This window comes from Apostichopus japonicus, chromosome 5 (genome assembly GCF_037975245.1).
Source record: "Apostichopus japonicus isolate 1M-3 chromosome 5, ASM3797524v1, whole genome shotgun sequence".
Taxonomy (NCBI): domain Eukaryota; kingdom Metazoa; phylum Echinodermata; class Holothuroidea; order Aspidochirotida; family Stichopodidae; genus Apostichopus; species Apostichopus japonicus.
This window is the reverse complement of record NC_092565.1, coordinates 8,502,223-8,530,190: the sequence shown is the minus strand read 5'-3', so window position 1 is coordinate 8,530,190 and position 27,968 is coordinate 8,502,223. Positions and strand designations below refer to the sequence as shown.

The 27,968-nt window shown below is 35.4% G+C and overlaps 2 protein-coding genes and 1 long non-coding RNA gene across 3 annotated transcripts in view; 2 read left to right on the top strand and 1 right to left on the bottom strand.

The window, feature by feature from the left end:
• The window catches only part of LOC139967547 (uncharacterized), a 72,995-nt gene extending 54,909 nt beyond the window's left edge, over positions 1–18,086 (bottom strand). Inside the window, exon 1 of the long non-coding RNA XR_011793037.1 lies at positions 16,277–18,086. This is a non-coding gene — a long non-coding RNA (uncharacterized lncRNA). The remainder of the gene's footprint in view (positions 1–16,276) is intronic.
• LOC139967544 (uncharacterized) lies at positions 12,258–16,283 on the top strand. The gene is made up of 5 exons (XM_071971452.1): positions 12,258–12,434; positions 13,056–13,127; positions 13,567–13,716; positions 14,889–14,945; positions 15,808–16,283. The coding sequence occupies exons 1-5, from the start codon at positions 12,273–12,275 to the stop codon at positions 16,111–16,113; spliced, it is 747 nt and encodes a 248-aa protein (XP_071827553.1). The 5' UTR covers positions 12,258–12,272; the 3' UTR covers positions 16,114–16,283.
• Positions 18,087–18,977: 891 nt separating the features above from the next.
• On the top strand, positions 18,978–27,821 carry LOC139967530 (uncharacterized). Its single transcript, XM_071971428.1, has 5 exons — positions 18,978–20,382; positions 23,556–23,615; positions 24,041–24,187; positions 26,276–26,353; positions 27,008–27,821. The coding sequence occupies exons 1-5, from the start codon at positions 19,987–19,989 to the stop codon at positions 27,161–27,163; spliced, it is 837 nt and encodes a 278-aa protein (XP_071827529.1). The 5' UTR covers positions 18,978–19,986; the 3' UTR covers positions 27,164–27,821.
• The last annotated feature ends 147 nt before the right edge of the window (positions 27,822–27,968 follow it).

Here is a 27,968-nt window from a genome sequence, read left to right as displayed (position 1 = left end):
ATCAGAAGGCTTGTTCAATATTCATATGGTTCTTTCACAAAGACTTATTTATTTATCAGCAATAAAATAATACAAAATAACTACTGTAACTATGTTCTTGATAAACAGGTATAAAAATTAACTATGAATCATTGATCCATCTATCGTATTTATGAAATATGATTAATAAATCATCCTTGTTACAGTGTGACGTAAAATGAACAAGAGTTTTTTGCACAAACATGTATACCCAAAACTCTGTGAAGTTTAAACAGCTACCATATTGGAAACTCTTTTGTTGCTTTCTGCAAAGTCTTATATGACACCTAATTTGTGAAAATTGTTTGGCAATTAATTTAAATATGCAATAAAATCTTACTCAATGTAACGTTACAGCGTGACAATTGAAATGTCAATGCAAAGTCTATGTAGAGCGGCACACTGTCATGTTTCAGTGGTGCTTTGAAGGTACTTGCAGTAGATCGTTCTGATGGTCCCTAGCATCAGTCTTTGATCTTAGATGTGGAAATTTGTTAAAAATACATTAATCATGAAATGAAAATTCAAATTAGCATAGCGTTACAGCGTGACACACAACAGGCAATTACAAAATTACAAATATTTTATAATGTGAATATAACATAAAAATGACTTGATTAAAAGATAACTTGACAATTTATGTTCCATAAACATAGATCACATAGCATATCCGGAAACGTAGGTATATACAGTAGCTGAGTTGAATGAAGAAGTTGGAATGGTGCCACCAGCTTTCAAAAAGGGTGTCAACTATAATTAATATGTGTTATATTTTCCCTGTCTCTATTGTTTCTCATTAGTCATTTAAGGTGAGCTGATATCTCACATTTGAAAGCTAAATCACTTTAAAGGCAACCTCATTTGAAGTGGTTGGTTCCAGAGGGGGGGGGGGGATGTTTCAATCATGTCTGGGAATAGGACACTACATTGCAAAAGTTTGTGTGTATATTATCAATTGTGCGGCTTATATGTGTGTGGGGGGGGGGGCATTTATGAAATGAGTTTTTGAAAGCTTTTTGATGGCCACTTGAGGTCTACAGAGGCTGTTTTGAAAATTTAGTAAAAGCTCTCTCAAACTGGAAGTATGGCCAATGTTATGAATTGTGATAGTGACAAGTAGAAGCTGCTCATGGAGTTGGTATCTAGCATACAAAGGTGCACCATGTTTTGCTTTAGTTTCATCCCACATGTTGTCACAGCTTGTATTAGACTATTCGATTGGAATAAAGGAAGTTAACTCTTATTTGAAAGGAAGAGAATGCCATACGAGCACACATCATTTCTAACTTGATGTCCCAAACTTAAGTAATTGGAATGAAACTGATATTATTATTTCTATCAATAAGAATTTTCGATTGAAATTTAAAAACCAAGGAATCTTTAACTATAGCTTTCTCCTCACTGCAATTTCACATCAAAAGATTTGATTAAGACACCTGTTCACATTTCTGTTTCTAATATGCAAAACCAAAAAATAAGAACCTTTGAAGTGTACATAGACTATATAATGCAAGCTGTTGTGATACAAATTAAGACAAATTTGAGAACCAAAAAAAAAAAGACTTCTCTATATTGTGTTTACTGTACCTGTTGTACACATGTATGCAGTCACATGCTTCATACAACTGCCATACTTTACCATGAATATCACAGTATGCCTGCAGTTAATTGTGTACAATTACCTGTATAAAGACATTTTTACCAATGTTAAGTAGCTCCATACTGCATACATGATACAACTAAATATAGTGGGCCTTAGATATTGCATGTAGTAGGCGTATATACTGGAATCCTCTTCTGCAGAAAAAAAGCCAATGTGAACCCCAAAGGTCAAATTGTCTGCCCTTCTTGGTAACTGTTTCTCTATATTTGCTTACCTTTAAGGTCACATTTTCTTGACTTTAGTGGTAATGGGTCCTGTGGGAGAATCAAAAGTCACTGAGCGATTGTAGTTTACAGTTTACAGATTACAGTATGTGTATAGTAAAAAGTGTAAAATATAACAATAAACTTAATTTTATTTACACATGTTTTTTTTTTTAGGGTTTTGTAGTTCCCATGTTTTCTGAATAGTTTTTCATCACAGTGTCTGTGGAGTATGCATACTGTACATGTGTTCAGTAACCTAAATAACTGAATCATAGAGTCTGAGATTAGTAACTGTGGAAACAGTTTAGAAGAAGCTTCTAATTTGCAGGCCATTAGATTAATTTGAAAACTGTTTCAACTCTCTTTGGATAAAGACTGTTGGAGAACAATTGAAGGTAGTAGCTAAGTAATCTTGACTAATTATAATTAGTGTGCAAATGGACTGCATTTACATGCAGACTATTGATTCTGATATATATTTTCTCCAGTCACTTTTGCACTTGTTGGTACACATTTAAAGTTGAGAAAGAAATTACTTACCTAGAAATGTTCTCATAGAAGAATTTCCACTGATTTCACTCTCTTGCCATACTAATCTATAATATAATGTTCAGTATTCAAGAAGTGTGTTAATTATAGATGTATTGCCAATTCACATCATTGGGCTGAATTTCAGTACAATTTTTGTTTCCAGCATATACTACAAAAATAACAGATCATCAATGTTGTTTCCTGTACTATCTAGGTTTTACAGTATGCCTTTGAATTATTTTAGTGGAAGGGAAAAAAAAGTATGAAGGTAAACTTCCTCTGAAGTTTTTGGCAGTCCTTGCATGCAGTGTAATGCCATGGTTTATTTCCACCAGAGAGTTAGAGAGGGGGGGGGGGGTGGGTGGCATGGGGTACACTAAACTGTACCATGCCCTATATTGTTCATGCCTGTTTGGTCTCACAGTTTAACAAGCATGTTGGCTATATATTATTATTATTGAAAACTATGGTTTCCAGTCAATATCTCAAGAGTTTTCCAGTCCTACAATATCGTACAAGGTTGGGATAAATTTACTGTTGTATAGTGCTTATTATACATACTGTTATACAGTAGCCTTAAAGTACATGAGAAAGGGGAGAAGCATGAGGGAAACACATTTTCAGTGCTCAGGGGCATATATTGTAAACCCTTGTTAAGGAATTCTACTTGAGAAAAATGTTAAGCTTTTTTGCAATTTTTTTTAAAAGGGTAAGTGCAAGCCCAGGAATTATTCTTTTAACTATATGCAGGTTGGTCCAACATTTTCTGTGCTCGTTCGAGCCTACTGTTAATTTTAGTGGAAACTGACAAATTTGTTGCTTCTGCCCAGTATATAAAGCTGCCACCCTTGATGAGGGCTACTAATTGAGTATAGCCAAAAAGTACATGAAATTGGGGGTGGGGGGAACATGGGGGAACCAAATTTTCTGTGTTCAAGGGCATATCCTAAACCCCTGTTTAGGACTCCTAGTTGAGTAAAACTTAGCTCTTTTTTTTGGCAATTTGTTTTAAAAGGGTTTATTCAACATGAAGTGCAAGACCAGGAATTATCCTTAAATGAACTAAATATGTCGGCAGGTTGGTCCCACATTTTCTGCGCTTATTAGATCGTACTGTAAATGTGTGTGGAAACTGACATTGTTGCTTCTGCCCAGTATATAAAGCTGCCACCCTTGATAAGGTCTACCAATTGAGTAGCCAAAAAGTACATGAAAGCGAGGGGGGGGGGGGGGGGCACATGGGGGAACCAAAATTTCTGTGTTCAAATCAAGGGCATATCCTAAACCCCTGTGGAGGGCGTTGTGGTCAAGTGGGCAGTGGACTTGCGTTCTAAGGATTACAGGTTCGAGCCCTGGCCAGATCATTACGTTGTGTCCACGGGCAAGGCGCTTTATCTCCATTGCCTCTCTTCACCCAGGTGTATAAATGGGGACTTGCGAGGTAACTTGTAAATATAGTTGTTTGCGCCGGTTTGTGGCTGCACCCTATGGGACGTCCCCCGGGGGACACATGGTTGTGGTGCACTGTGGTGCCCCAGGAGAGATAGATTGAATTGTACACACTTTGGTGTGTAGGTGTGACAAGTTACCAATGACCAGGGTTAAGTTGTAAAGTCGTGTGAGAAGGCCTTGGCCCTGAACAAGTCTGTAAACCTGAAAATTAAAATTAAAAACCTAGCTTTTTTTTTTTTTTTGCAATTTGTTTTTAAAGGGTATATTCAACATGAAGACAAAACCAGGAATTATCCTTAAATGAACTAAATAAATTGGCAGGTTGGTCCCACATTTTCTGCGCTTATTAGATCGTACTGTAAATGTGTGTGGAAACTGACATTGTTGCTTCTGCCGAGTATATAAAGCTGCCACCCATGATAAGGACTACTAATTGAGTAGCCAAAAAGTGAATAAAAGTGAGGGGTGGAGGAGCACACAGATGCTTCTGCCCAGTATGAAATACATAACAAGCTGTCAACCCTGTTGAGGACTACTAATAAAACGAAATTTAGCCTTATTTCTTAAACAATTCTGTGGGGATATTAAACAGGAAGTGCTAGCCCAGGAATTATCTTATATATATATATATACAGCAGGTTATTGGCAGGTTGGTCCCACATTTCCTGTGCTCATTAGGGCCTACTGTAAATGTCATTGGGAACAGACATAATAGTTGCTTTATGCCCGTTATGTAGTACATGTCAAGCTGCAACTCCTGTTAAGGACTACTAATTGAGTAAAGCTATAAGCCGCTTTTTGTAAAACAATTTTGTGGGATTAATATAAAATATGAAAGGCCAGGAGTTATTCTTTGACCTTTACAGCAGGTTATTGGCAGGTTGGTCCCACATTTTCTGTGCTCATTTGAGCCTACTGTAAATGTTAGTGAAAACTGACTATATTGTTGCTTCTGCCCAGTATGAATACAAATAAAGCTGCTATCCTTGTTGAGGACTACTAATAGAAAAAAAAAACTTATTATTATTATTTCTTAAAAAGTTCTGTGGGTATATAAAACAGGAAGTGCTAGGCCAGGAATAATCTTTTACTATATATACAGTACAGCAGGTTATTTGGCAGGTTGGTCCCACATTTTCTGTGCTCATTAGGGCCTGTACTGTAGATGATAGTGGGAACAGACATAACAGTTGCTTCTACCCAGTATGTAGTATATAAAGCTGCAACCCCTGTTATAACTATACTAATTGAGTAAAACTAAGCAGATTTTAATTGTAAAACGATTCGGTGGGTATATCAAACAAGAAGTGCAAGTTAGCCAGGATTTATCCTTTTAACCAACAGCAGGAAGTTAGTCCCACATTTTCTGTGCTCATTGAAGCCTATACTGTAAATGAAAGGGGTAACAGACAACACAGTTGCTTCTGCCCAATATGAAATATATAAAAAGCTGTCATCCTTAGTATTTCTTAAATAATTCTGTGGGGGGATATGCTAGGCCAGGAATTATCTTTAACTATATATATATATAATATATATCCGGCTTTAGGAATTACAAATGATTTTCGAGTTGGTTAGCATCATGATTTGATCTCTAGAGTAAGGCAAAATATGTCACCACGAACAGAACTAGTATTGGTCGATACAGGTGTCAAACGCCTACAGTGGAATTACGACCTTCCTGACCTGTTTCGAACCTCTGGACATACAATCAGCGTCCACGGCCTAGTTGATTAGGGTGTCCACGTTGAAAACTTAATGTGAAGGAAAATCCAGAACAGTGAAAAAACTTCGAGCCTCCACCGGGATTCGAACCCGGGCCTTCCGCTTTAAATATGTATATATATATATATATTTATATATATATATATACACATATATATAGTTGGTTGGTCCCACATTTTCTGTGCTCATTTGAGCCTACTGTAAATGTTAGTGCAAACTGACAACATTGTTGATTCTGCTCAGTATGAATACATATAAAGCTGCTATCCTTGTTGAGCACTACTAATAGAAAAAAAACTTAAGCATTATTTCTTAAAAAGTTCTTTTAACCAAACAGCAGTTATTCTGATGTATCAATTAAACAGAGAAATACTTTGAATTAGAATACCTTGATGCCAAGTTTGTTGTGCATGAAAAGGTATTAGTTCAAACTCAAACTGAATGAAAAGTGAATTACTCTGGTCAATTTGTCAAATTATATGCAGTGCAGACTGAAAGATAAGGACAAGTGTGAAAAATTGAAAATGTTCTTTTCCTAACATATTTTCAGTTCCTTAAATTGACACATCTGAATGGCTAAAGGAGGATAGGTAGTTATGAGAGATAAACGTGTTCCTTACTTCCTGTACAGTATTCCTCCAACTTATTGAGCTGGGATGTCAACTTAAGAAAAATTCATATATATACCGTTTTTTCTGCCGATTAAAGAAATTCCTGTTGGAAATTGCTATTGCTGAGGCAGTTTTTTGGGGGAAAATATTCGCAGGATGAATATCTATTGCTGATTTCGGGGGAAACAGTACAGAAACTTATGTATAATTTATCTTTCAACTACCAAAGCTCCTTTAATTTCTGTCTTAGAGACAGAGACTCGGTATTTGTGTTCATTTGATGGTACGTCCCAAAAAGGAGTTAATCCTGCATTTTGGGATTGGTACCCAAACCTTTTGAAAGGTCTGCTTTTGGTCCCAGACATGTTGGAACAGCATGATTTGTGGTCCCACATATTGGGTGTGATTCCGCAAATTTAGTTCGAAACATGTTTTATCTGGTCCCACAAATGATGTTTCTCAGGTGTGTTTTTTTGGTCCCACAATTTGGTCTGGTCCCACAAATGATGTTTCTCAGGTGTGTTTTTTTGGTCCCACAATTTGGTCTTGTCCCACAAATGATGTTTCTCAGGTGTGTTTTTTTGGTCCCACAATTTGGTCTGGTCCCACAAATGATGTTTCTCAGGTGTGTTTTTTGGTCCCACAATTTGGTCTGGTCCCACAAATGATGTTTCTCAGGTGTGTTTTTTTGGTCCCACAATTTGGTCTGGTCCCACAAATAATGTTTCTTAGGTGTGTTTTTGTGGTCCCACATATTTGGACTGGTCCCACAAAGGTGTGTTTTTAAGGTCACACACATAAGGTGTACATTCTGGTCCCACAAATCAGGTCCAACAATTGTTGATGCAAAACGTACCAAGTTACTGGTCCCAATATTATTGTGGAGGTGAGTATGTGTGTATGTATATATGTATACATAATGTTTATGCCAAATCATCTTAAAAGTTGTCTGATATTTGAAACTACTGAATGATTGTGTTGTAGATGCGATACCAAAGTAAATATAATCATTTAGACACATACAGCGAACAATCCTCGAGGTATGTCCACTTGGAACACGGTCATTTTGTAATGAATCATATTTTGTCCCTTCAACTTGACGCAATTGACTAGCCGCCCAGTAGCGGAGCTATGGGTATTGGTCAAGGGGGGCGAGAATGGTCTGTAGGGGTGCTTTCGACACTATCTAAGCGGAGCGCCACCACAGGTTGGCGCGAAGTGTACAGAATTATTTTAAGTAATGATACTCTCTAGATCGCCGAATTTGCAGATAAACAAAGAATAAAAAGGTATCATCGCCATTTGTGATAACTCGGAAGTTTATATGGGTGTTGAAAGTACATGCGCTTCATCACAATCCCTGTGGTATCTTTGTGGGTGCTCATGTTTTCGCAGCCCTGACACAATGCCTGTTGTGCCTATTAGGTATTTTGGACCTGTAAATGCCAACAATACCACATATTGTCAGAAAATTATACACCAACAAAATGTGACAAATGACAATAGGTAGATGAGAGCGCAATAAAAAAGTCAATAAAAAAATAAAAATAAATAAAAAGTGGTAAAAAGCTGAAAAGGGCGCCAGCAGTCCATTTGAGTCCGTCAGGGGGGGGGGGGCATCTACCCCCTGACTGTATGGACGCTCCGCCACTGTAGCCGCCTCTAGAGATATTTCCCTGTCATCACTATTTCATAACATTTTCAAACTTAAAGTTAGCTCTGGAGTTCCAAACCTCAGTTCCGCTGTTTTTTATGTACCTTACGTTTTCCCAGCCGAAGATATTTGCTCCTTGCGAGAACTGACTCCCAAGTTCCCTCTGTCTCTACCCTTACACAGTATCTTCGCAACATCCCATCCTACTAGATTTGCCTGTAACGCGTTTCGTTAAATAATATATTATTTATATGAAAAGTAGACTTGAGAACTTGGGATAAATGTCTATATCAATCAATCCATCAATCAATCAATCACATTTATATAGCGCCAATATCAACAAAGTTGTTCAAAGGGGCTATGAGCCAGTTACATAACATTAAATGTTATACGCTATTATATTTAATTAAGAAGTATAATTAAACCCATAGGCTGAGTTTTAATGAACTTGCAGTGATGAACAAAACTGTCATAGGTACCAGGAAATGGAGTTTTGACAAGAGTTATTTACGTTCCTTGTTATCAGTTCAAATTTGCTAATTTATTCCGTTATTATCATTTTATTTCGCAATCTGAAGTTACGATAAATTACTTTAAAGTGGCGTTTTGGGTTGGGCATCACTCGGACCAGCTATTATTGTACAATTCAATTAACCTAATAAATCATTGTGGTTATGAACATTCAGTAATAAAATCTATGCGTCTATAAACATTGAAATGTTACAGATTTATATGGTTATGAACATTTAGTTCTACATATCTATGTGATTATAAACATTTTAGTGTTACAGATCTATGTGGTTATTAACATTTCAGTATTACATATATATGTGGTTATAAACATTTCAGTGTTACTTACCTATCTGGTTATAAACATTTCAGTGTTACAGATCTATGTGGTTTTCAACATTTAGTTCTACATATCTTTGTGATTTTTAACATTTCAGTTTTACATATCTATGTGGTTATTAACATTTCAGTGTAATAGATATATGTTGTTATTAACATTTCAGTGTTACATACCTATCTGGTTATGAACATTTAGTTCTACATATCTATGTGATTATAAACATTTTAGTGTTACAGATCTATGTGGTTATTAACATTTCAGTATTATATATATATGTGGTTATAAACATTTCAGTGTTACTTACCTATCTGGTTATAAACATTTCAGTGTTACAGATCTATGTGGTTTTCAACATTTAGTTCTACATATCTATGTGATTTTTAACATTTCAGTTTTACATATCTATGTGGTTATTAACATTTCAGTGTAATAGATATATGTTGTTATTAACATTTCAGTGTTACATACCTATCTGGTTATGAACATTTAGTTCTACATATCTATGTGATTATAAACATTTTAGTGTTACAGATCTATGTGGTTATTAACATTTCAGTATTATATATATATGTGGTTATAAACATTTCAGTGTTACTTACCTATCTGATTATAAACATTTCAGTGTTACAGATCTATGTGGTTTTCAACATTTAGTTCTACATATCTATGTGATTTTTAACATTTCAGTTTTACATATCTATGTGGTTATTAACATTTCAGTGTAATAGATATATGTTGTTATTAACATTTCAGTGTTACATACCTATCTGGTTATGAACATTTAGTTCTACATATCTATGTGGTTATAAACATTTCAGTGTTACATGTCTATCTGGTTATAAACACTTCAGTGTTATAGAGTCTATGTGGTTATAAACATTTCAGTGTAACGGATCTATGTGGATGTAAACATTTCAGTGTTACAGATATATGCATTAATATACACATTTCAGTGTTACATATCTATCTGGTTATAAACATTTCAGTATTTCAGATCTATCTGGTTATAAACATTTCATTGTTACAGATCTATGTGGTTATAAACGTTTCAGTGTAATAGACCTATGGGGTTATAAACATTTCAGTATTACATATCTATCTGGTTATAAACATTTCAGTGTTTCAGATCTATCTGGTTAATAAACATTTCAGTGTTACATACATACCTATGGTTCTACTTTGTCAGTTGTGCAAACCTTTTAAGTTTCCATGTTAATGTGATTTTGATCTGATTTTCAACAAGCACGACATTATATCAGCGATATATAATACGCCAACTGGGAATACTATTGTCTGCACTACCGATTTAGTTTTAGGATGTAAAGACCTATACCGTAAAATGTATATATGTTAATATCTCCAGATGCAAATATGTGGGTTTTTTTCGATGTTTACTTACTAAATTTCTTTTCTGTTAATATTGCAATGTTTCAGTGTATATACCACGAATTTAAAAAATAAATTGCTCACTTCCATTGTCCAATGTTTAGCTAAGTTACATATCAGTGCTAAAGTTGAGGATTGAACAGTGTGGTTAAAGTCGGATGATGAACGTGACAAGATTTACATACGATTACTATAATCCATTCGAAACATTAAACAAAAGGCATTCCAATCGTTTCACTGAGATGAACGGCAACCCTTTGGGAACAAAAAAATAGTAGTTAATTGAACATTGAAGTCATGCAAATGTGACGTAACAGAATGGTCACTGAAAATAGTGAACCATTGACACATGTAAAAATGTACAATGTTCAGGTATACAAAGCCAGTCTTTCCTGCACTTGAATTGATGGAATCATTTCTAAATCAATTCAGGTATATGAGAAACCATCCGTTTTGATGGCATTAAAAAAGTTGCTTCATCTACCAATCAAATCAGTTCTTTGCAATTCGATTTACAAATTACTTTGTTGCCCTTCAACTATTTTTAGTTTCTTGCTTTCGTGAAAAGTCCCGTGGTTGAAATTGCGTATCTTCACTTTCAACAACTCTGTTTGATACAGTCGTTATAATTATATTTAAATAAAGGCCACTCCAAAACTCAACAAGTTCCACTTGATGTGAGGATCATTTTCAGATTGGACTTCTTATCTGTAACTGTAATTATTAGCTACATGTTTGCAATGTTGTAAATCCATTTGTACTTTCAGATTTCAGATTTCAGAAATATCAAAACCACGAAAACCAATACTGAGAGTAAACTCCTTAATCTTTTGGCTATATAATATGATTCTTTTCACAAACCATCACATTCGAAAAACTTTCTCGATTCAAGCTATCTGCCATTTCTATTCAGTAACGACAACGAGTAAACTAATTTCATTGATAACATTTCAGATATTGTCAAAGGTAAGTCTAGGAGAGAAGCAAACATTTAATTATAAACTATAAATTAAAGTTGCTTCCCATATTTGGAATCAAAGATAGTTAACACTCTAAATAACTAAACATATACTGTGCGTGTATGTGTAACTGTTAATATGTGTGTCGATGTATGTTTTAATGCTACAATTTGCATAACAAAATACTTGGTTATTGAAGTGTTTGAATCTGAAAATATGAACCCGAATTTAATTTCAAATATCACTGACCAGCAGGCAGGGTTGAAATGCATATTTTATTTTATTTAGTTATATACCGTATTCATCAAAACTTAGTCGAGCTTAGATGAAGCATCTAGCTAAGTCACCCGCTAGTTCGCCTGTTGCTGTACTGTTCATCATATTGATACAATGTCATGTTCCACAATGATACGCCGTCGCGGCAAATACGTTTTTATCAGGACATAACTTACCCATTGTTATGTAAGTTGTACAGTGTTTAAGTGTTGTTGGTCCTTGAAACGGCTTCGTTTGTATATATATATATATATATATATTTATATATATATATATTTATTTATATATATATATATATATATATTTATTTATATATATATATATATGTATTTATTTTATTAATTATTTATTAATATTATTAATTTATTTATTTCTATTTGATTGACATTCTCATTCCCTTGTTTCTATTTCCGTTATTGATTTTAAAGTTATGAAAACTCAAAATGAAATCGAAAATTGAAGAAGTTGTTATGATTGTGACGTTGTCTGACAACGAGTCGTAAAACAATGGCTGCTATTGTTTGACGTGCTGATACACACTCGAGTGGACAATCTGAAGGGTTTCTTTCTCTTTTGTCGACCTGCGTAGATTTATAAAAACTTCAATTTGATATCACCCCAAAATCCACGAGTGGGTTTTAATTTTTAATTTCGCAAATATCATAAACCAGCTGGACACTCTATGACGTAATTCTAGACAAAACAACTCCATGTAGTCTGGCTTTCCTTGACTACCTGCAATGCCTCTTACGAAAGTCAAGACAAATAAGATTTTCGGACCAATATAATTTTTATTATTTATAATTTATTATTATATTATTATTATTATAATTCTTCCTCCGAAACTCTAAACTTTACCGAGGGAAGTTTATCCGTCATTAAGTGATTGTTCATCCCATGTTAATCCTTTTTCTTCAGAGGAAGACAACACCTTTGATGAAATGGGTATTTCCGATTGGGCACTCCATCTTCTAACGGCCGTTTTGTTATTCGAGACTATAACTTTGTCATGTTGTCATGTATGGAATGGCGATATAAATGATTTGTACGAACAGATAAAAGACATATCGTCAGCTGCATCAGAACACGCTGAACATTGTAGAGTAAGTCATATAGGCTACAAACACTTCTCCTTTTTTTAAGCTCTTTCTAACACAGTGTTCTTAGTCACCAGTCATCATTGGAATATATGTAAATATCATTATGGGCGGGGTTTGGGAAGGGGGGAGGGGTAAGTGCTGGTATTTTAGAAGTATGATCATCCCAATATATGTTTCAATATTCTAAAAACTAACTGACTGAAAATAATAATAAAAATAAAAGAAATTCTTTCTCAGTGCGGTAACTCATTCATTGAGGAAGATAATTTTCTTATAAACAAATTGCAAGATTATGAAATTCTTACTGATGAGAACATTAAACAGCTATAAGCAAATATATCAACTGCATCCCAACTCAAGGAGATATCCACAATAAGGTTATAAACCTTTTGAAGAACCTCTACCATGACGACATCCCAGCCCACCCATTTCATGGTAGAAAATATGGTATATATATGGTATATATATATGTGGTATATATATATGGTATATATGTGGTATATGTATGGTATATATATGGTATATATGGTATATATATGGTATAAATACATGGTATATATATGGTATATATATGGTATCTATATTTATATATATATATAAATAAATTTCCTTTTCCATTGTTAGGTCTCGGGGTTGGACGCCTTAAACAACGCCACAACGGAGGATGGAATTTGCAGTGATTCGTCCATAGCTAAGGTATGTAAATATATTTAAAAAAAGTTGGGGTCTTATGTGGAAAGTAAGCAGGGCATTTGAAATCTTAAGTGTTCTATTAGATTCCCAGCCCCCCCCCCCCCCCCACTAAATTATGAAGATGCTCGTTTTTAACCACAGACCCTAATTAAGGGGCCATCGTATCAGCTGTGACCGCTGCCCATTGACATTATAACTGCCATAATTGTTAGAAACTTCACACACTTCGGATGCTAGTTTCACCTATATGTGTAAATTGAAGGTGGGAAGGGGGCAGCGAGTCTCTAGGACTAATTCTAATGAAATTCTTTAACTATGCCATGAAAAAGTGAAAATACATAAACATCGTAAAAGAAATATATATTACAAGCACTGTACATAAGAGAAAAAAATGAGCAAATATCAACATATATCTCCGTCGTGTGTATTTATTTGCATATAGAAATCTGGGCGAAGTCGCTGTCTATATTTCATAACAGAGGCTGTGCGGGATATGCCCAATTTCGAAGTGTCAGAAGATATTGAATGCACAGAATATGATGATGTGTTACCACCTCGTCTGATTAACTTCAACAAAACATTCTTTAGAACGGTACGTAATCACTCCCTTTATCTCGTTTTGATCCTCCCCAACCCTCCCTCTCAACCCTCACTTTCTCCCCCACCCACCCACCCTCCCCCACCCACCCAACCCATTCCACAGAGACCCCTACGTGATATTTTATATTTGTTCCCTTTTGAGCACCGTTTCCTTGTTCCTTCGAACAAATCACCGCATTAAACGTTGGTTGGTTTGTTCAGAGGGTTGTTATAGAGAGGGAGATACTCTCAGACTGCGGATGTAACTCACTCTCAATATATTCTGGGGAATTGGTGTGATTGATGGCAGGCCTATTCATTGCCTCTTTAAGCCAAGTTTAGTTAACGTTCCCAAAGGGATGCTGAATATTTCACAATTGAGAAGATTTTCAGATGACGACAAGAACATCAAGAGTACTTTCAAGTGATATATGCTTAGCCGACAATCTTTACAGCTATAGCCTACCTTGATTTTAGATTAAAAAATAGAATGAAATGCCAAATCTTCAGAACCATAGATCACAGTGTTTTTACGAGTCTTATATGGTTATCATTAGCAAGGACTATATGAATAAAGTTATCATTGTTTTCCTGTTTTAGAACAATTGGAGGAGCGAAAAGTAATGCAACAGAATATATGTTATCAAAATGGTGCTATTGACTGCGACACCCTCGTCGCGTCATCTTTAAAATGTAATTGAAAAAAAATATGACGGATGGAATTACAATAGTTATATGAGGGCAGTAGGGTGGGGGGTAAATAAGAGGGGTGGGATCACATAAGGGTAAGCACACGCCGAGAGAGTCCGTAATTCGTAGTTATGCAATGTTAATGCTAATGTATATACCAATTGGTTGAAACAGTAGACTAAAATCATTACAGGATACAACTCATAGCTTCAATTAGGCTCCATACTCAGTTGTTTATTTATTTCTAACACCTCCCTGGTTTAATTAGACATGGTTTGTGGCTTGGCCCTGTGTATTCATACACAGCTGATACGGTTATTTTGGAAAGGACTTACGTGAATCACTCTTTTACAGATCCTCTATGTAAGCTACAATGTGTTTGTACTCTATGCCATTCTGTGTAAGATGTTATTATTTTTCAACATGTAAAGAGGCAAAAGTTCAATTAAACGTCATAAGAGAATTACAGTTTTTTTTTCTCTACATTTTGTACAGATAGGGGAGGCTAATTGCAATATTCTACCATCCAACAACAGGCTGAATATCACCCAGGTAAATATCATGAATATTAAGCTACTATTTAAATCGTATTTAAGGATTTCATCCAATTGGTTTAATCACAATGTAAGTCAGTTGGATAGTGTTTCCATGCGTATACCAACCTAACTGATGCATTCATCAACGTGCGTATACCTAACTGATGCATTCATCAACGTGCGTATACCTAACTGATGCATTCATCAACGTGCGTATACCTAACTGATGCTTTCATCAACGTGCGTATACCTAACTGATGCTTTCATCAACGTGCGTATACCTAACTGATGCTTTCATCAACGTGCGTATACCTAACTGATGCATTCATCAACGTGCGTATACCTAACTGATGCATTCATCAACGTGCGTATACCTAACTGATGCATTCATCAACGTGCGTATACCTAACTGATGCTTTCATCAACGTGCGTATACCTAACTGATGCTTTCATCAACGTGCGTATACCTAACTGATGCTTTCATCAACGTGCGTATACCTAACTGATGCATTCATCGACGTGCGTATACCTAACTGATGCTTTCATCAACGTGCGTATACCTAACTGATGCTTTCATCAACGTGCGTATACCTAACTGATGCATTCATCGACGTGCGTATACCTAACTGATGCTTTCATCAACGTGCGTATACCTATAATTGATGCATTCATCGACGTGTTACCTAACTGATGCTTTCATCAACATTTACCTAAGTCAAGTTTTCATCCACCTTTACCTTACTGATGAATTTCACCTTTATCTTACTGATATTGTCATCCGCCCTTTCCTAACTAAGCTGCAGTTTAACAAAGGTTTTCCTATAATTATTTCATATATAAATGTATGATAATCAGATAATAATTGTCTATATTTGCAGGAGAGTGGATGTGACCCAACTTCCTTTTATTCGACTGCTATAGAGGAATGGTCTGGCGCCATTGAGCTCATGTTGAGCAAGTACATTGGTAATTCATCGAGTGACAACGATATCGATGGCTTCGAACAATACTGTGACAAAATGAGGGCGAAACAAGTCAGGGACAGAAAGAAAAGAGAGAGGTTGGAGAAGAGACAAAGGAAACGAGATAGGAAAGAGAAACAGAAACAGAAACAAAAAGACAAAAAACAAAGACAGAAACAAGAACGCGGTAATAATAAAACCCGAAACATAAACGAAGAATGAACGACAGAGAAAACAGATAAAACGTAAAGATATTGACGATACAAAGGAAGGTGATGTGTGGCAATACCATACACATAGAATGTCTACAAAGTGGCATGCACTGTTAACTATATATGGTAATACCAAATATAACGTAACCAATACAAGAATAAAAGTAACTTACCACTATTTCTGCCGTCCAAAATACACCGATAATAAAAGTTAAGCAGGAGTTGTTGTAACTAGCATGGTAACTACAGGATCCGTCCACTGTTGTTCTACTCTTTTGATTTGTTCAGATTTCTGTAGGCTGGATAGCATGCTTTGCCTTTCGGTTGTTTGTGATTCCAATCTCCGTGGGGGTGTCAACACTGCATATCATTATTTAACTGTGGGCGACATACGCACTGCATGGTTAGGGTTTATTTTGTCGACGGTTTCGGCTTGGATGAGTAATAGATTAAGCCGCAAATATTTTATGGATTCTCATTTCATTGTTTAAGAAGAGTTTACGACGAGTGTTAACCTGACTAACACATTACGTAATTTGATTGTATTCTTCGGGAGAACATATTCGTGGAATTTCGTGAATCACAGATGCACATTTCCACTATCAAGCTACACGCTATCTATGCATGATGTGTTATCTGTGTTCCTCGCGAACATTTGGCGAGGTTTCGAGTGTTCCGTGAGGGGATTATTCTTTCTTGTTGCAGGTTTTAGATAACGTTACTAATTTCTCTTCTATGAATAATCATCTGCTTCAACTATTCAATGAGTGTAAGTTAGTTGCCCGTGACTGAGAAATGTTGGTAAAAGATGGTTCATGAACTTTAAAGATTTAAAATCATGTACCGGTATAGGCTTTATTTATATACCTCATTTATTTATATACCTGAATCAACAATGGCGTCTGTTCTAACTCGATTTGAGTCAGGTGTATGTATAGTAATGCCGTTGTAGTGATCATTGTGGTGTCGATACTGGTATATGATATTAATACAACGTGGTATTCAAGTTGAGTCATCTGCGGAAGACTGGTTGCGAAGAAAGCTAACATATTTATTGTAGTGCGCGTGCGCGCTACAATATTGGCATTCGTGGTCAAGTGAACGATACCTACATGACTGCTCGTTGAAACTTAAAAGTTTCATATAGTATCTGTATATTTGCAATTTCAGAGGCTAGCTGCGTAGCCAACTTATTCTGAGCCTGCCTGTCACGGCGCTCACAAGCGGCCTCACTTTGTCGTTACCTACAATACAATACGACTATACTCCCTAGTTTGTTGTCCTGCACGGAACTAACCGCCATGAACAACCTAAAAGTTCTTCCTAATATACTGCAAGCACTCCACGCCCACTACAATACTGCGTATTTGCTGGCAAATGCAATTCTAGTTAACGATTATATCCTCTGTGCATTCCGAAATGGCATATTTATCTAAATTGATCTAAATATGTGTTGAAGTTGTGGGCTAGCGTGGAGTGACGTATGAGTCCATCTTCTACCACATGATACGGTAGTTCAATGCTTTTTAAAAAGAAACCTTCATTATTATTTAGGCCTAGTTATAGCATGCATATAACTATGTTCATATAAGTAACTATGTCGCGGGGTGTTATTTTATCGGTACTCGAATCACTCGAGCTTAAGCAAATTAATTTGATTTCATAACCAAAATTATTTATAAATTAATAAAATTGTAATTGACAAGCAAGTTGTCTGTCAGAAACTAATCATTGCAAAAACATGATCAAATATCAATATTCATTTATTTATTAAAACATCAATTTCAATCTTCAATTTATTGCTACATGGCATGTGTATTGTTTAGTTCGCATTTTCTTCTTTCAAAATCCTTCATGTGATTTAAAAAATATATCAATTTAAATATAGCAAATATAATGAGTTATATATTATCAGAAGAGAGCATAATATAACTACTCCTTGAGCACTTGTTTCAATTAAATGAATGAAATGTGTTTTATTTATAGCGTGTTCACCTTGCTCACCCCTCTTTGCGTCTCCCAACCTTCTCTCCTACTCCGCCTCCCCCTTCCCCCTATTCCCGTCCCTTGTAACCTCTACTACCCTAACCCCGCCTTCCAAACCGACCCCGTATTCCCTCCTTCCCCTACATCATGAGCACCGACCTCACTTCATATTCTCTCTCCTTAGCGAACATATCAAACCAATCAGTAACTTGCTAACTAGTACTGATTGATGCATCTCTTTGACCGTTCTACAAAAAAAAACACTGAAATGTTTATCGAATTCTTTAACCAAATCGATCCTATTCTATACTGTTTGTGAGTTAAACAATCTCTGTGATGGTAAATAAGGTTCCGTGTTCATAGTGAGAGGAACATTTTCAACTGTTCCTCCTAATACTTATCATTATTGTGAATAATCTGACGAATTAGGAACATGAACTAATCATATGTATCCATAGTTTCTTTTTGTCTGTAGAGCCTCGGGATTTACATTATGATGTCAAATAAACACTATATCCTCCTCCGATCACAAAAACTTTAACTATACGTTGTTCCAGGTTTGAAGTTAGCTTCACGTAAGGCCGTATTAGACTTTCGTATTGCCAAAAAAGGGGATGCCTGCCTTGACTGGGGTGCATTGATATAATCCTATGACTTGTTGTCGACTACGGTTAATTTCTCGACTATGCTATTGCCAATCTTGACTATACAGTAAAACAAGTTAAAGCTATTCTAGCAGAGAATGAGATCAGAATCAGTCGAATATCCCGCCCTGTACCTGAAGAAGGAAAGTTGATTGTTTTAAGGGTTGGGAGGGATGGGGGGGGCTTGGTGAGAGGGACCTTCTCGCTCCTTTTATTTGTTCGTCAGTCTGACCCAGGTGTCCGTTTATTTGGTAAAAGCAAGAACGCCGGAAAGAATTTGTTGTAGTTTAATATTTTGAGTAAGGTAGAGAGGAGCAGGGCGTGCATGGGAGGCATATAGGCTGTTGAACAAAATTCGACATTTTGACGAAAATTCTTATGACTATTGTTGTGACCTCCGAGTAGGAAAAACATATTAATACTTCAAATCAAAGCTGTTTAGACGTCAGTCTCTCTGACAAGCTGAGCCTGGTATTTATGTAATAGAAAGATTTCTTTTGTTTGTTCATTGTTTATAACAACAGTGACTTCTCTGACCCTTCTCTAAAAACAATTAAGATCGTTAATTTGGAGAATCTACTTAATTCCTTTGCAGAATATCGATATTCCTGTATTTATATCTGATGAATAGTCGAGTGTTATTAATTTGACTTCACTATTATACCTCTCTGTCTTGTTATTCTCAGAGTAAGTTAACATCGTTTTCACATTTGATTTGATGACATTTTGAGATGATCGGTTAGGCAACAATAGGAGATATGCAAATTGTAAGATCAATTAGCATATACTTTATGGATATTAAGCGACCAATCGCCTAGCATTGCTTTTACACAGAGGTCATCTACGTGGTTTGGGATATTAAAGTTTTATTTCATTTGCGTCATTCTTTATTTGTCGGAACATTACTGAAGCCTCTTTTTAACTTTTTTGTTTTTAAAACTAACGGAACGATATCAATATTTAATATTATCGATCCGGATATCATTTGTCGCTTTCGGTTGATCTACTGATTTTGCCTCTAGTCAAAGACTCAATGCAAGTTATTCGACTAACAGAATTGTGAGATAACATCATTCTCCAATATTAAGCTTCATGATATATTCATGAGAGAACATGCTCCAGGTATACACAGGTTTGCTGACGGTAATATTTCACGAAATTGTCTGACATTATATAAACGATTTTCATCCTTTTAAATGGTATAGTTTTAATTTTGAGATAGCAGACTGTAAAATAAGAGCGATCGATACATCATGATACCGCAGGCTACAATGAAACGAGCCGGCATTACTCGAGTTGCTCTGTACGTGTTCTGTATCCTGCATGTTGGCGGGGTCTTTACTCAAAAAGTGTTCTGGAAGCCTAGCAGCAGCGATGGCGTTCGATGGATGTTGGCGTCCAAAGTAGCGGGCAACAACATGAAGTTGGCAGCAGAAAAACTTCCAACCGATAAGGGATTGATCAATGAACACCCGCAGCGAACTCACGCTATCTACAACAAATACATGGATGAGAACTGGTCGAAAGCAATGGAGGACGAGAGGGGTTATAACTACAAACGCACGGAGAGAAACGTATGTTACATGCCCGAAGCATGTTCGGATGGGATCGGGTTTACGGACGCTGTGCAGGAACTCAGAGACAACATTGTAAGTTATCACTTCATAATTTGCTTGCCAGCTTGCTTTCTGCAGAGTGCAGATTTAAAACAAAAATTGTTACTTTAAAAAGCACTATAGACATAAACAGAATTCATTAATTTGTAAATTACAGAATGAATTAATGTATAAACTGGCAAACTGAATGGATGTTTGTTAGAAAGGTAATATAAAGAGGGACGCAAAATATATTTATGTAACTTTTTTTCGAATTTGTGTGTTTAAATAATTGTTCTTTTTGGCCTTTTATTTGTTAAAAATGAGACACGTTCTCGTAACTTCTCTCACAAAAGAACCTGGTGACTGACTAATGACACCATTTGTTAATTAGGGAGTGACTAATGACACCATTTGTTAATTAGGGAATGACTAATGACACCATTTGTTAATTAGGGAGCGACTAATGACACCATTTGTTTATTAGAGACTGAAATTGAAACCATTTGTTAATAAGAGAGTGACTCATGACATCATTTGTTAATTAGGGAGTGACTAATGAAACCATACGTTAATTAGAGAGCGACTAATTAAACCATTTGTTAATTAGAGAGTGACTAATAAAACAATTTGTTAATTAAAGAGTGGCTAATGACACCATATGTTTATTAGAGAGTGACTAATGAAACCATCTGTTTATTAGAGAGTGACTAATGAAACCATTTCTTATTTAGAGAGTGACTAATGAAACCTTTGCTTAATTAGAGAGTGACTAATGAAACCATTTGTTATTTAGAGAGTGACTAATGACACCATCTGTTAATTAGAGAGTGACTAATGACACCATCTGTTTATTAGAGAGTGACTAAATGAAACCTTTGCTTAATTAGAGAGTGAATAATGACACCATTTGTTTATTAGAGAGTGACTAATGAAACCATTTCTTATTTAGAGAGTGACTACTGAAACCTTTGCTTAATTAGAGAGTGACTAATGAAACCATTTGTTATTTAGAGAGTGACTAATGAAACCATTTGTTAATTAGAGAGTGACTAATGACACCATCTGTTTATTAGAGAGTGACTAAATGAAACCTTTGCTTAATAAGAGAGTGAATAATGACACCATTTGTTTATTAGAGAGTGACTAATGAAACCATTTTTTATTTAGAGAGTGACTAATGAAACCATTTGTTATTTAGAGAGTGACTAATGAAACCATTTGTTATTTAGAGAGTGACTAATGACACCATCTGTTTATTAGAGAGTGGCTAATGAAACCATTTGTTATTTAGAGAGTGACTAAATGAAACCTTTGCTTAATTACAGAGTGACTAATGAAACCATTTGTTTATTAGAGAGTGACTAATGAAACCATTTGTTATTTAGAGAGTGACTAATGAAACCATTTGTTAATTAGAGAGTGACTAATGACACCATCTGTTTATTAGAGAGTGACTAAATGAAACCTTTGCTTAATTAGAGAGTGAATAATGACACCATTTGTTTATTAGAGAGTGATTAATGAAACCATTTGTTATTTAGAGAGTGACTAATGACACCATTTGTTATTTAGAGAGTGACTAATGAAACCATTTGTTATTTAGAGAGTGACTAAATGAAACCTTTGCTTAATTACAGAGTGACTAATGAAACCATTTGTTTATTAGAGAGTGACTAATGAAACCATTTGTTATTTAGAGAGTGACTAATGAAACCATTTGTTAATTAGAGAGTGACTAATGACACCATCTGTTTATTAGAGAGTGACTAAATGAAACCTTTGCTTAATTAGAGAGTGAATAATGACACCATTTGTTTATTAGAGAGTGATTAATGAAACCATTTGTTATTTAGAGAGTGACTAATGACACCATTTGTTATTTAGAGAGTGACTAATGACACCATCTGTTTATTAGAGAGTGACTAAATGAAACCTTTGCTTAATTACAGAGTGACTAATGAAACCATTTGTTTATTAGAGAGTGACTAATGAAACCATTTGTTATTTAGAGAGTGACTAATGACACCATTTGTTATTTAGAGAGTGAATAATGACACCATCTGTTTATTAGAGAGTGACTAAATGAAACCTTTGCTTAATTAGAGAGTGACTAATGACACCATCTGTTTATTAGAGAGTGAAGAATGAAATCATTTTTTATTAGAGAGTGACTAATGACACCATTTGTTTATTAGAGACTGAAATTGAAACCATTTGTTAATTAGAGAGTGACTAATGAAACCATTTGTTATTTAGAGAGTGACTAATGACACCATCTGTTAATTAGAGAGTGAAAAATGACACCATCTGTTTATTAGAGAGTGACTAAATGAAACCTTTGCTTAATTACAGAGTGACTAATGAAACCATTTGTTAATTAGAGAGTGACTAATGAAACTATTTGTTACTTAGAGAGTGACTAATGAAACCATTTGTTATTTACAGAGTGACTAATGACACTATTTGTTAATTAGAGAGCGACTAATGATAACATTTGTTTATTAGAGAGTGACTAATGACACCATTTGTTAATTAGAGAGTGGCTAATGAAAACATTTGTTTATTAGAGAGTGAAGAATGAAACCATTTGTTAATTATAGATGACTATTGAAGCCATTTGTTAATTACATCATATAAATCCTTAATTGGAGATTGGCATTATATGATTTAATCACATCCAAGGGTCCAACATTTTAAGGATATGTACTAAACTTGAAAAAAAAAAATGGTTAAAGATTCAAAGGCCCTTCGCGATTGTGCCCAGTGGATTGCTGAACCACTGAATAAATGAATACAGATTTGAAACCATTTACAGACCACGATTTCGTGTTAATATTTATATGTATATTTTCTAGGCACAATGATGTATGACTTAATTAAGTAAAATACGGTCAGAAAATGAGTATGTTAAACAAGCGTCTTTCAATACTATGGAACGCGAAAAGGGCAACCATAATTCGTTGTCTAAACTAAGTTTGTTGCTGTCTAAACTAAAGTTGTTGCTACTGTTTTACCATGCTGTTGCTCAAACTCACGTTGATGTCTAAAATTCCGTTGTCTAAACTTACGTCGTTGTCTATATACTTACGTTAAACTTAGCAACGAAATAAGTTGCCCTTTTCGCGTTCCATACAATACAACCATTTCAGTTTCACGTTTAATAAATAATAGGCTGTAGTAGCATGATATTTGATAGCATCGCTCCTATTATTGTTCACTTACAGGCCCGACCCACCGATATCCGTGAACGAAGGCTTGCGACGAATTGTTACAACTACGAGTTGGTGAGATTCGTAACTAAGTACTATTTTTAAATATATTTCAGCCGATGACAATTTTGCTTTCGTCATCTAACGATCGAAACATTCCTCAATGTGTTTATGGGAAAACATTTAAGTTGTTAAAAGTTGTTCCTTCAAAATAATGACAAACTACTAGACTATGAATTGATTTCTGAGTAATACCTGAATCGGGGGGGGGGGGGGGCGGTGCGGGTGGAGTTGACGTGGGGAGGGTATAGAGATACAGTGAATTACAGCCACTGAAGCCGGAGTCAATTAGCAGACCCAGATAAATATGAAGGGGCTTGGGAAAATATGAGATAAGAATAGTGTTTTTTTTTCATAGCTTGTAGGATAAAGCGTGCAAAAATTGTTTCCTAAGCCCCAACTTGTCTCTCGAAGTCTGTCTATTTCTATTTTCTTATCAGGATACTCCAGGTGTCATGATCGCTTCTCGCATTGGTCAATTTCCATCTCTGCTGAAGTGGTTTCAACTTATTCGTGAGAATTACGGTTCTGATATTGTGTCTTTGGTGTGGTCCACCAATTCCACTTTTGATAACATTATGGGATGCGTAAGTATTACGTCAGTTTCTAACATTTACAAGAATAGTTTGAGAGAGAGAGAGAGAGGAAGAGGTGGTGAGAGAGGTGGGTGGAGAGAGAAGGGGGGGGGGGGGGATGGAGAGAGAAATGATTGGGTAATGGAAAGAACCAAAATAAAATTCATGCTCTTACTATCGGTAAGTGTTTGTTACCTATTAAGTTGTTAAACAAAACAAACAAAAATTGTATTTGTGTACATATTGTAGATTTTGAATTACTTCAATAATCATGTCTTAAAGGAAAAAGTGATGATTTGTTCCGCATTCAGACCGGTAAGTTGAATGGAACCAGGTGTAGTTGTCATATCGTCACATCAGCAGAAATAATCAAATGCAGTACATAATGAATGATTTCGTCTTAGTCCGATAAGTCAACAATTGTTACATGTTATAGTTCATGAAAAGATCCAGTGAATGTTTCCATAGCCATTTCCGGTTTGCATTATAAGATATTCAGCTGAAAATTAGGAAACATAAATGTTGCTCCATCCGGTGTGTCATATGTTAAGAACTGAACCGCGTGTATTATGCTAATTCTACTTAAACAACAGAGCACATTATAATGACATTTAGGACAATGTGTCCTTGTTTTTATTTTCCTGTTGAGTTTTGTTTGGCACGTCCTAATGGTTTTAAGTTATTACATGTCATTGTTATTCTAATGAGATATTATAAATTAAAGGAATAGCGATACTACAGAATGCAATTGAGATGTGTTATTACATGTCATTGTTATTGATGATGACGTATTACACATTACAGTATTTGCAATACTACAGATTGCAATTATGAGATGTAACACAGTTAATAACCGCGTTATTGGTATTAATAATGAGTTATTACACATTACAGTATTTGCGATACTACAGATTGCAATTATGATATGTGTTATTACATGTCATTGTTATTCTGTTGAGGTATTATAAATTAAACGAATAGCGATATGCAGATTGCAATTATGAGAAGTGTTAGGCTATATAACACGTCATTGTGTTTAATAATGAGGTGTTACAGATTAAAGGAATAGCGATACTACAGATTGCAATAATGAGACGTGTTATTACAATTCATTGTTATTCTAATGAGGTATTATAGATTAAACGAATAGCGATACTGCAGATTGTATTTATGAGATGTGTAATTACATGTCATTGTTATTACTAATGAGGCATTATTGATTAAAGGAATAGCCATACTGCAGATTGTATTTATGAGATGTGTTATTACATGTCATTGTTATTACTAATGAGGTATTATAGATTAAACGAATAGCGATACTGCAGATTGTATTTATGAGATGTGTAATTACATGTCATTGTTATTACTAATGAGGTATTATTGATTAAAGGAATAGCCATACTGCAGATTGTATTTATGAGATGTGTTATTACATGTCATTGTTATTACTAATGAGGTATTATTGATTAAAGGAATAGCCATACTGCAGATTGTATTTATGAGATGTGTTATTACATGTCATTGTTATTCTAATGAGGTATTATAGATTAAACGAATAGCCATACTGCAGATTGTATTTATGAGACGTGTTATTACATGTCATTGCGTTTACTAATGATAGGTGTTACAGATTACAGTAATTAATCTAATCCAAATACAGTGATGGAAACATGAAGACATATATATGGTAGGAAACCGACTTTTCAGGAAAAAAAAACAAGAAAAAGTCGGCTCGACACAATAGCTAAACAAACGGTTTGCATTCAAGTATGAACATGTTTTGTAGTACGAAATGTAAATCGCATGTCCTTTTATACCTCTGTTCATGTCAGATTAAACAGATTCACTCAAGTAACGTAATTCAAGGAGGCTAGTGAGGAATGTAATTTCAAATGAGTTCATTTCACGATGAGACAAGTTCAATTGTTCATGAGTTAGCAAAGACGCGTGTTGCTTCGTATATATGATCACGCCCCTAAAATTGTGTGTGATATATGGTTTGTATTATATACAAATGATTAATTGTCAAATTAATATTTTCTTTTCATCATACTAGTTTTTAATCATATTTACCAATGTTCTCTCTCTCTCTACACACAGCTTCGGGAGATGCAGGACGAATGTCCGTGTGATTTATCCAGAATCACTCAGAACAGTTACATTGTCAGTAATTGTAGGGTAAGTGTTTTGGAAACGAGCTCACCGTACTCATGAGAACCTCGGGGAGACACCACCACCGTAATTAAGAAGAAGGCACAAATTTATAACCCGGAAGGTAGGGGGGGGGGGGTTGGACAGTAATGGACAGTAATTTAGCATAAAATGTGTTTAAGGTACAATCTTTGCCTTTTTAGCGGGAAGAAATATGACCCTCAGGCTGATCAGTTACGTTACAACGAGTGAGTTTCATGTAATGAAAGATAGTTCTCAATACGTGTGAGTAGAATGGATCAAAGGTCAAAAGAAGCCCCCCCCCCACCCGTAGCACCCCCGTCCTCCTCCTTCTCTCTCTCTCTTTTCATCGCCTCCTCAGTCTTAAAATGATAAAAGATCACATGACGCATTTTTTTTTGAAAAGTGCCTCTTCTTGCTATTCAAAAGTACCATTTTGAAAATGATTTTGGTTGATGAATGTCGTTTAAACAAATTAACCCCTACCAATCAAAGTCACGTGAACAACTGTCTCTCTTATTTTGTACCCCCCCCCCCCCACCCACCACCACCACGGTTCAATCCTAATATGGTTGCCCATAAAGCAACTTCTGCTATACACATGCTGTGTACAGCTTAGCCTATATAGCTAATCCCATAAATATTTCAATTGTTCCATAGATACCGCCACCGACCCCCGGACAATTAAACCAACGTGCTCTAATGTTGAACAGTCTCGATGAGTTTATTTTCATACTGGACTCCATCGATTACTACATTTCCAAGATGAAGTTAAATTCCCACGAGGGGACCCCACTCTGTTCCAATTCTTCGTGAATGAAGTGACCAACTGTCGAGATTACCCCTGGACTATTAAGAGATGGAGGTGGGCAGAAGATCTGATATTTATCAACTACAACATATGCTAAAATTTGACATAATCAGCAAAAGTGAATTTCAAATATGGAGAGATTATTACTGATATTTACCTTTATTTGTCATGGTACCCCTTTGAGTAATGTAACTCTCTCCCATCAGATTTAGTAACAGTGAATACATTTTTTTCCGTGCGACCCAAGCTCACTTTCCACCAAGGATCGAGTAATTCTCAGATTTGTGTCTATTGATAAACTCCTTCCCTGTACAAACGTATTTGCTCTCTCTCTCCTGTAAGGCACTCCGTTTGAGACACAAGTCTGGACAAAACATTCTTTACTAAACGAGACTAGACTGGTTTGATGGTTGATATCCTATTCATTTCATTCATTTATAAGTGTAGACACAGAAATGATGACTAAACAACCGTTTCTGAACAAGGTTAAATACAAGGAGAATTGAAACAATGAGCGACTTCAAAACGCCTAAAAAAGCTAAGCCTACAACCATTTTACTTCCAGTCTGTGGTTATTAGTATATTTATAGTCGCTTATATCCCTATGTATCTCCATCTATCATATTTCTGCTTATTCATTTAATAAAATCATATGTTAACATAGATGACCAATTTCTTATCCTTTTTCTATATGCTGACAATATGTTTTCAAAGCTCACATAAATGACAAATGACACCAGCCAAATATATATATTTACAAATACATATACACACCCAACCTGAGGACTGCAAAGAATAAACAAATGAGCA

Bases quoted from the DNA above. Each gene is read 5' to 3' on its own strand.
- LOC139967530 (XM_071971428.1), top strand. From the start codon at position 19,987: ATGATACCGCAGGCTACAATGAAACGAGCCGGCATTACTCGAGTTGCT. The intron at 24,188-26,275 runs GTAAGTATTACG...CTCTACACACAG, and splicing joins TTGATAACATTATGGGATGC to CTTCGGGAGATGCAGGACGA. The intron at 26,354-27,007 runs GTAAGTGTTTTG...ATTGTTCCATAG, and splicing joins ACATTGTCAGTAATTGTAGG to ATACCGCCACCGACCCCCGG.
- LOC139967544 (XM_071971452.1), top strand. From the start codon at position 12,273: ATGGGTATTTCCGATTGGGCACTCCATCTTCTAACGGCCGTTTTGTTA. The intron at 12,435-13,055 runs GTAAGTCATATA...TTCCATTGTTAG, and splicing joins AACACGCTGAACATTGTAGA to GTCTCGGGGTTGGACGCCTT. The intron at 13,717-14,888 runs GTACGTAATCAC...CATTTTGTACAG, and splicing joins ACAAAACATTCTTTAGAACG to ATAGGGGAGGCTAATTGCAA.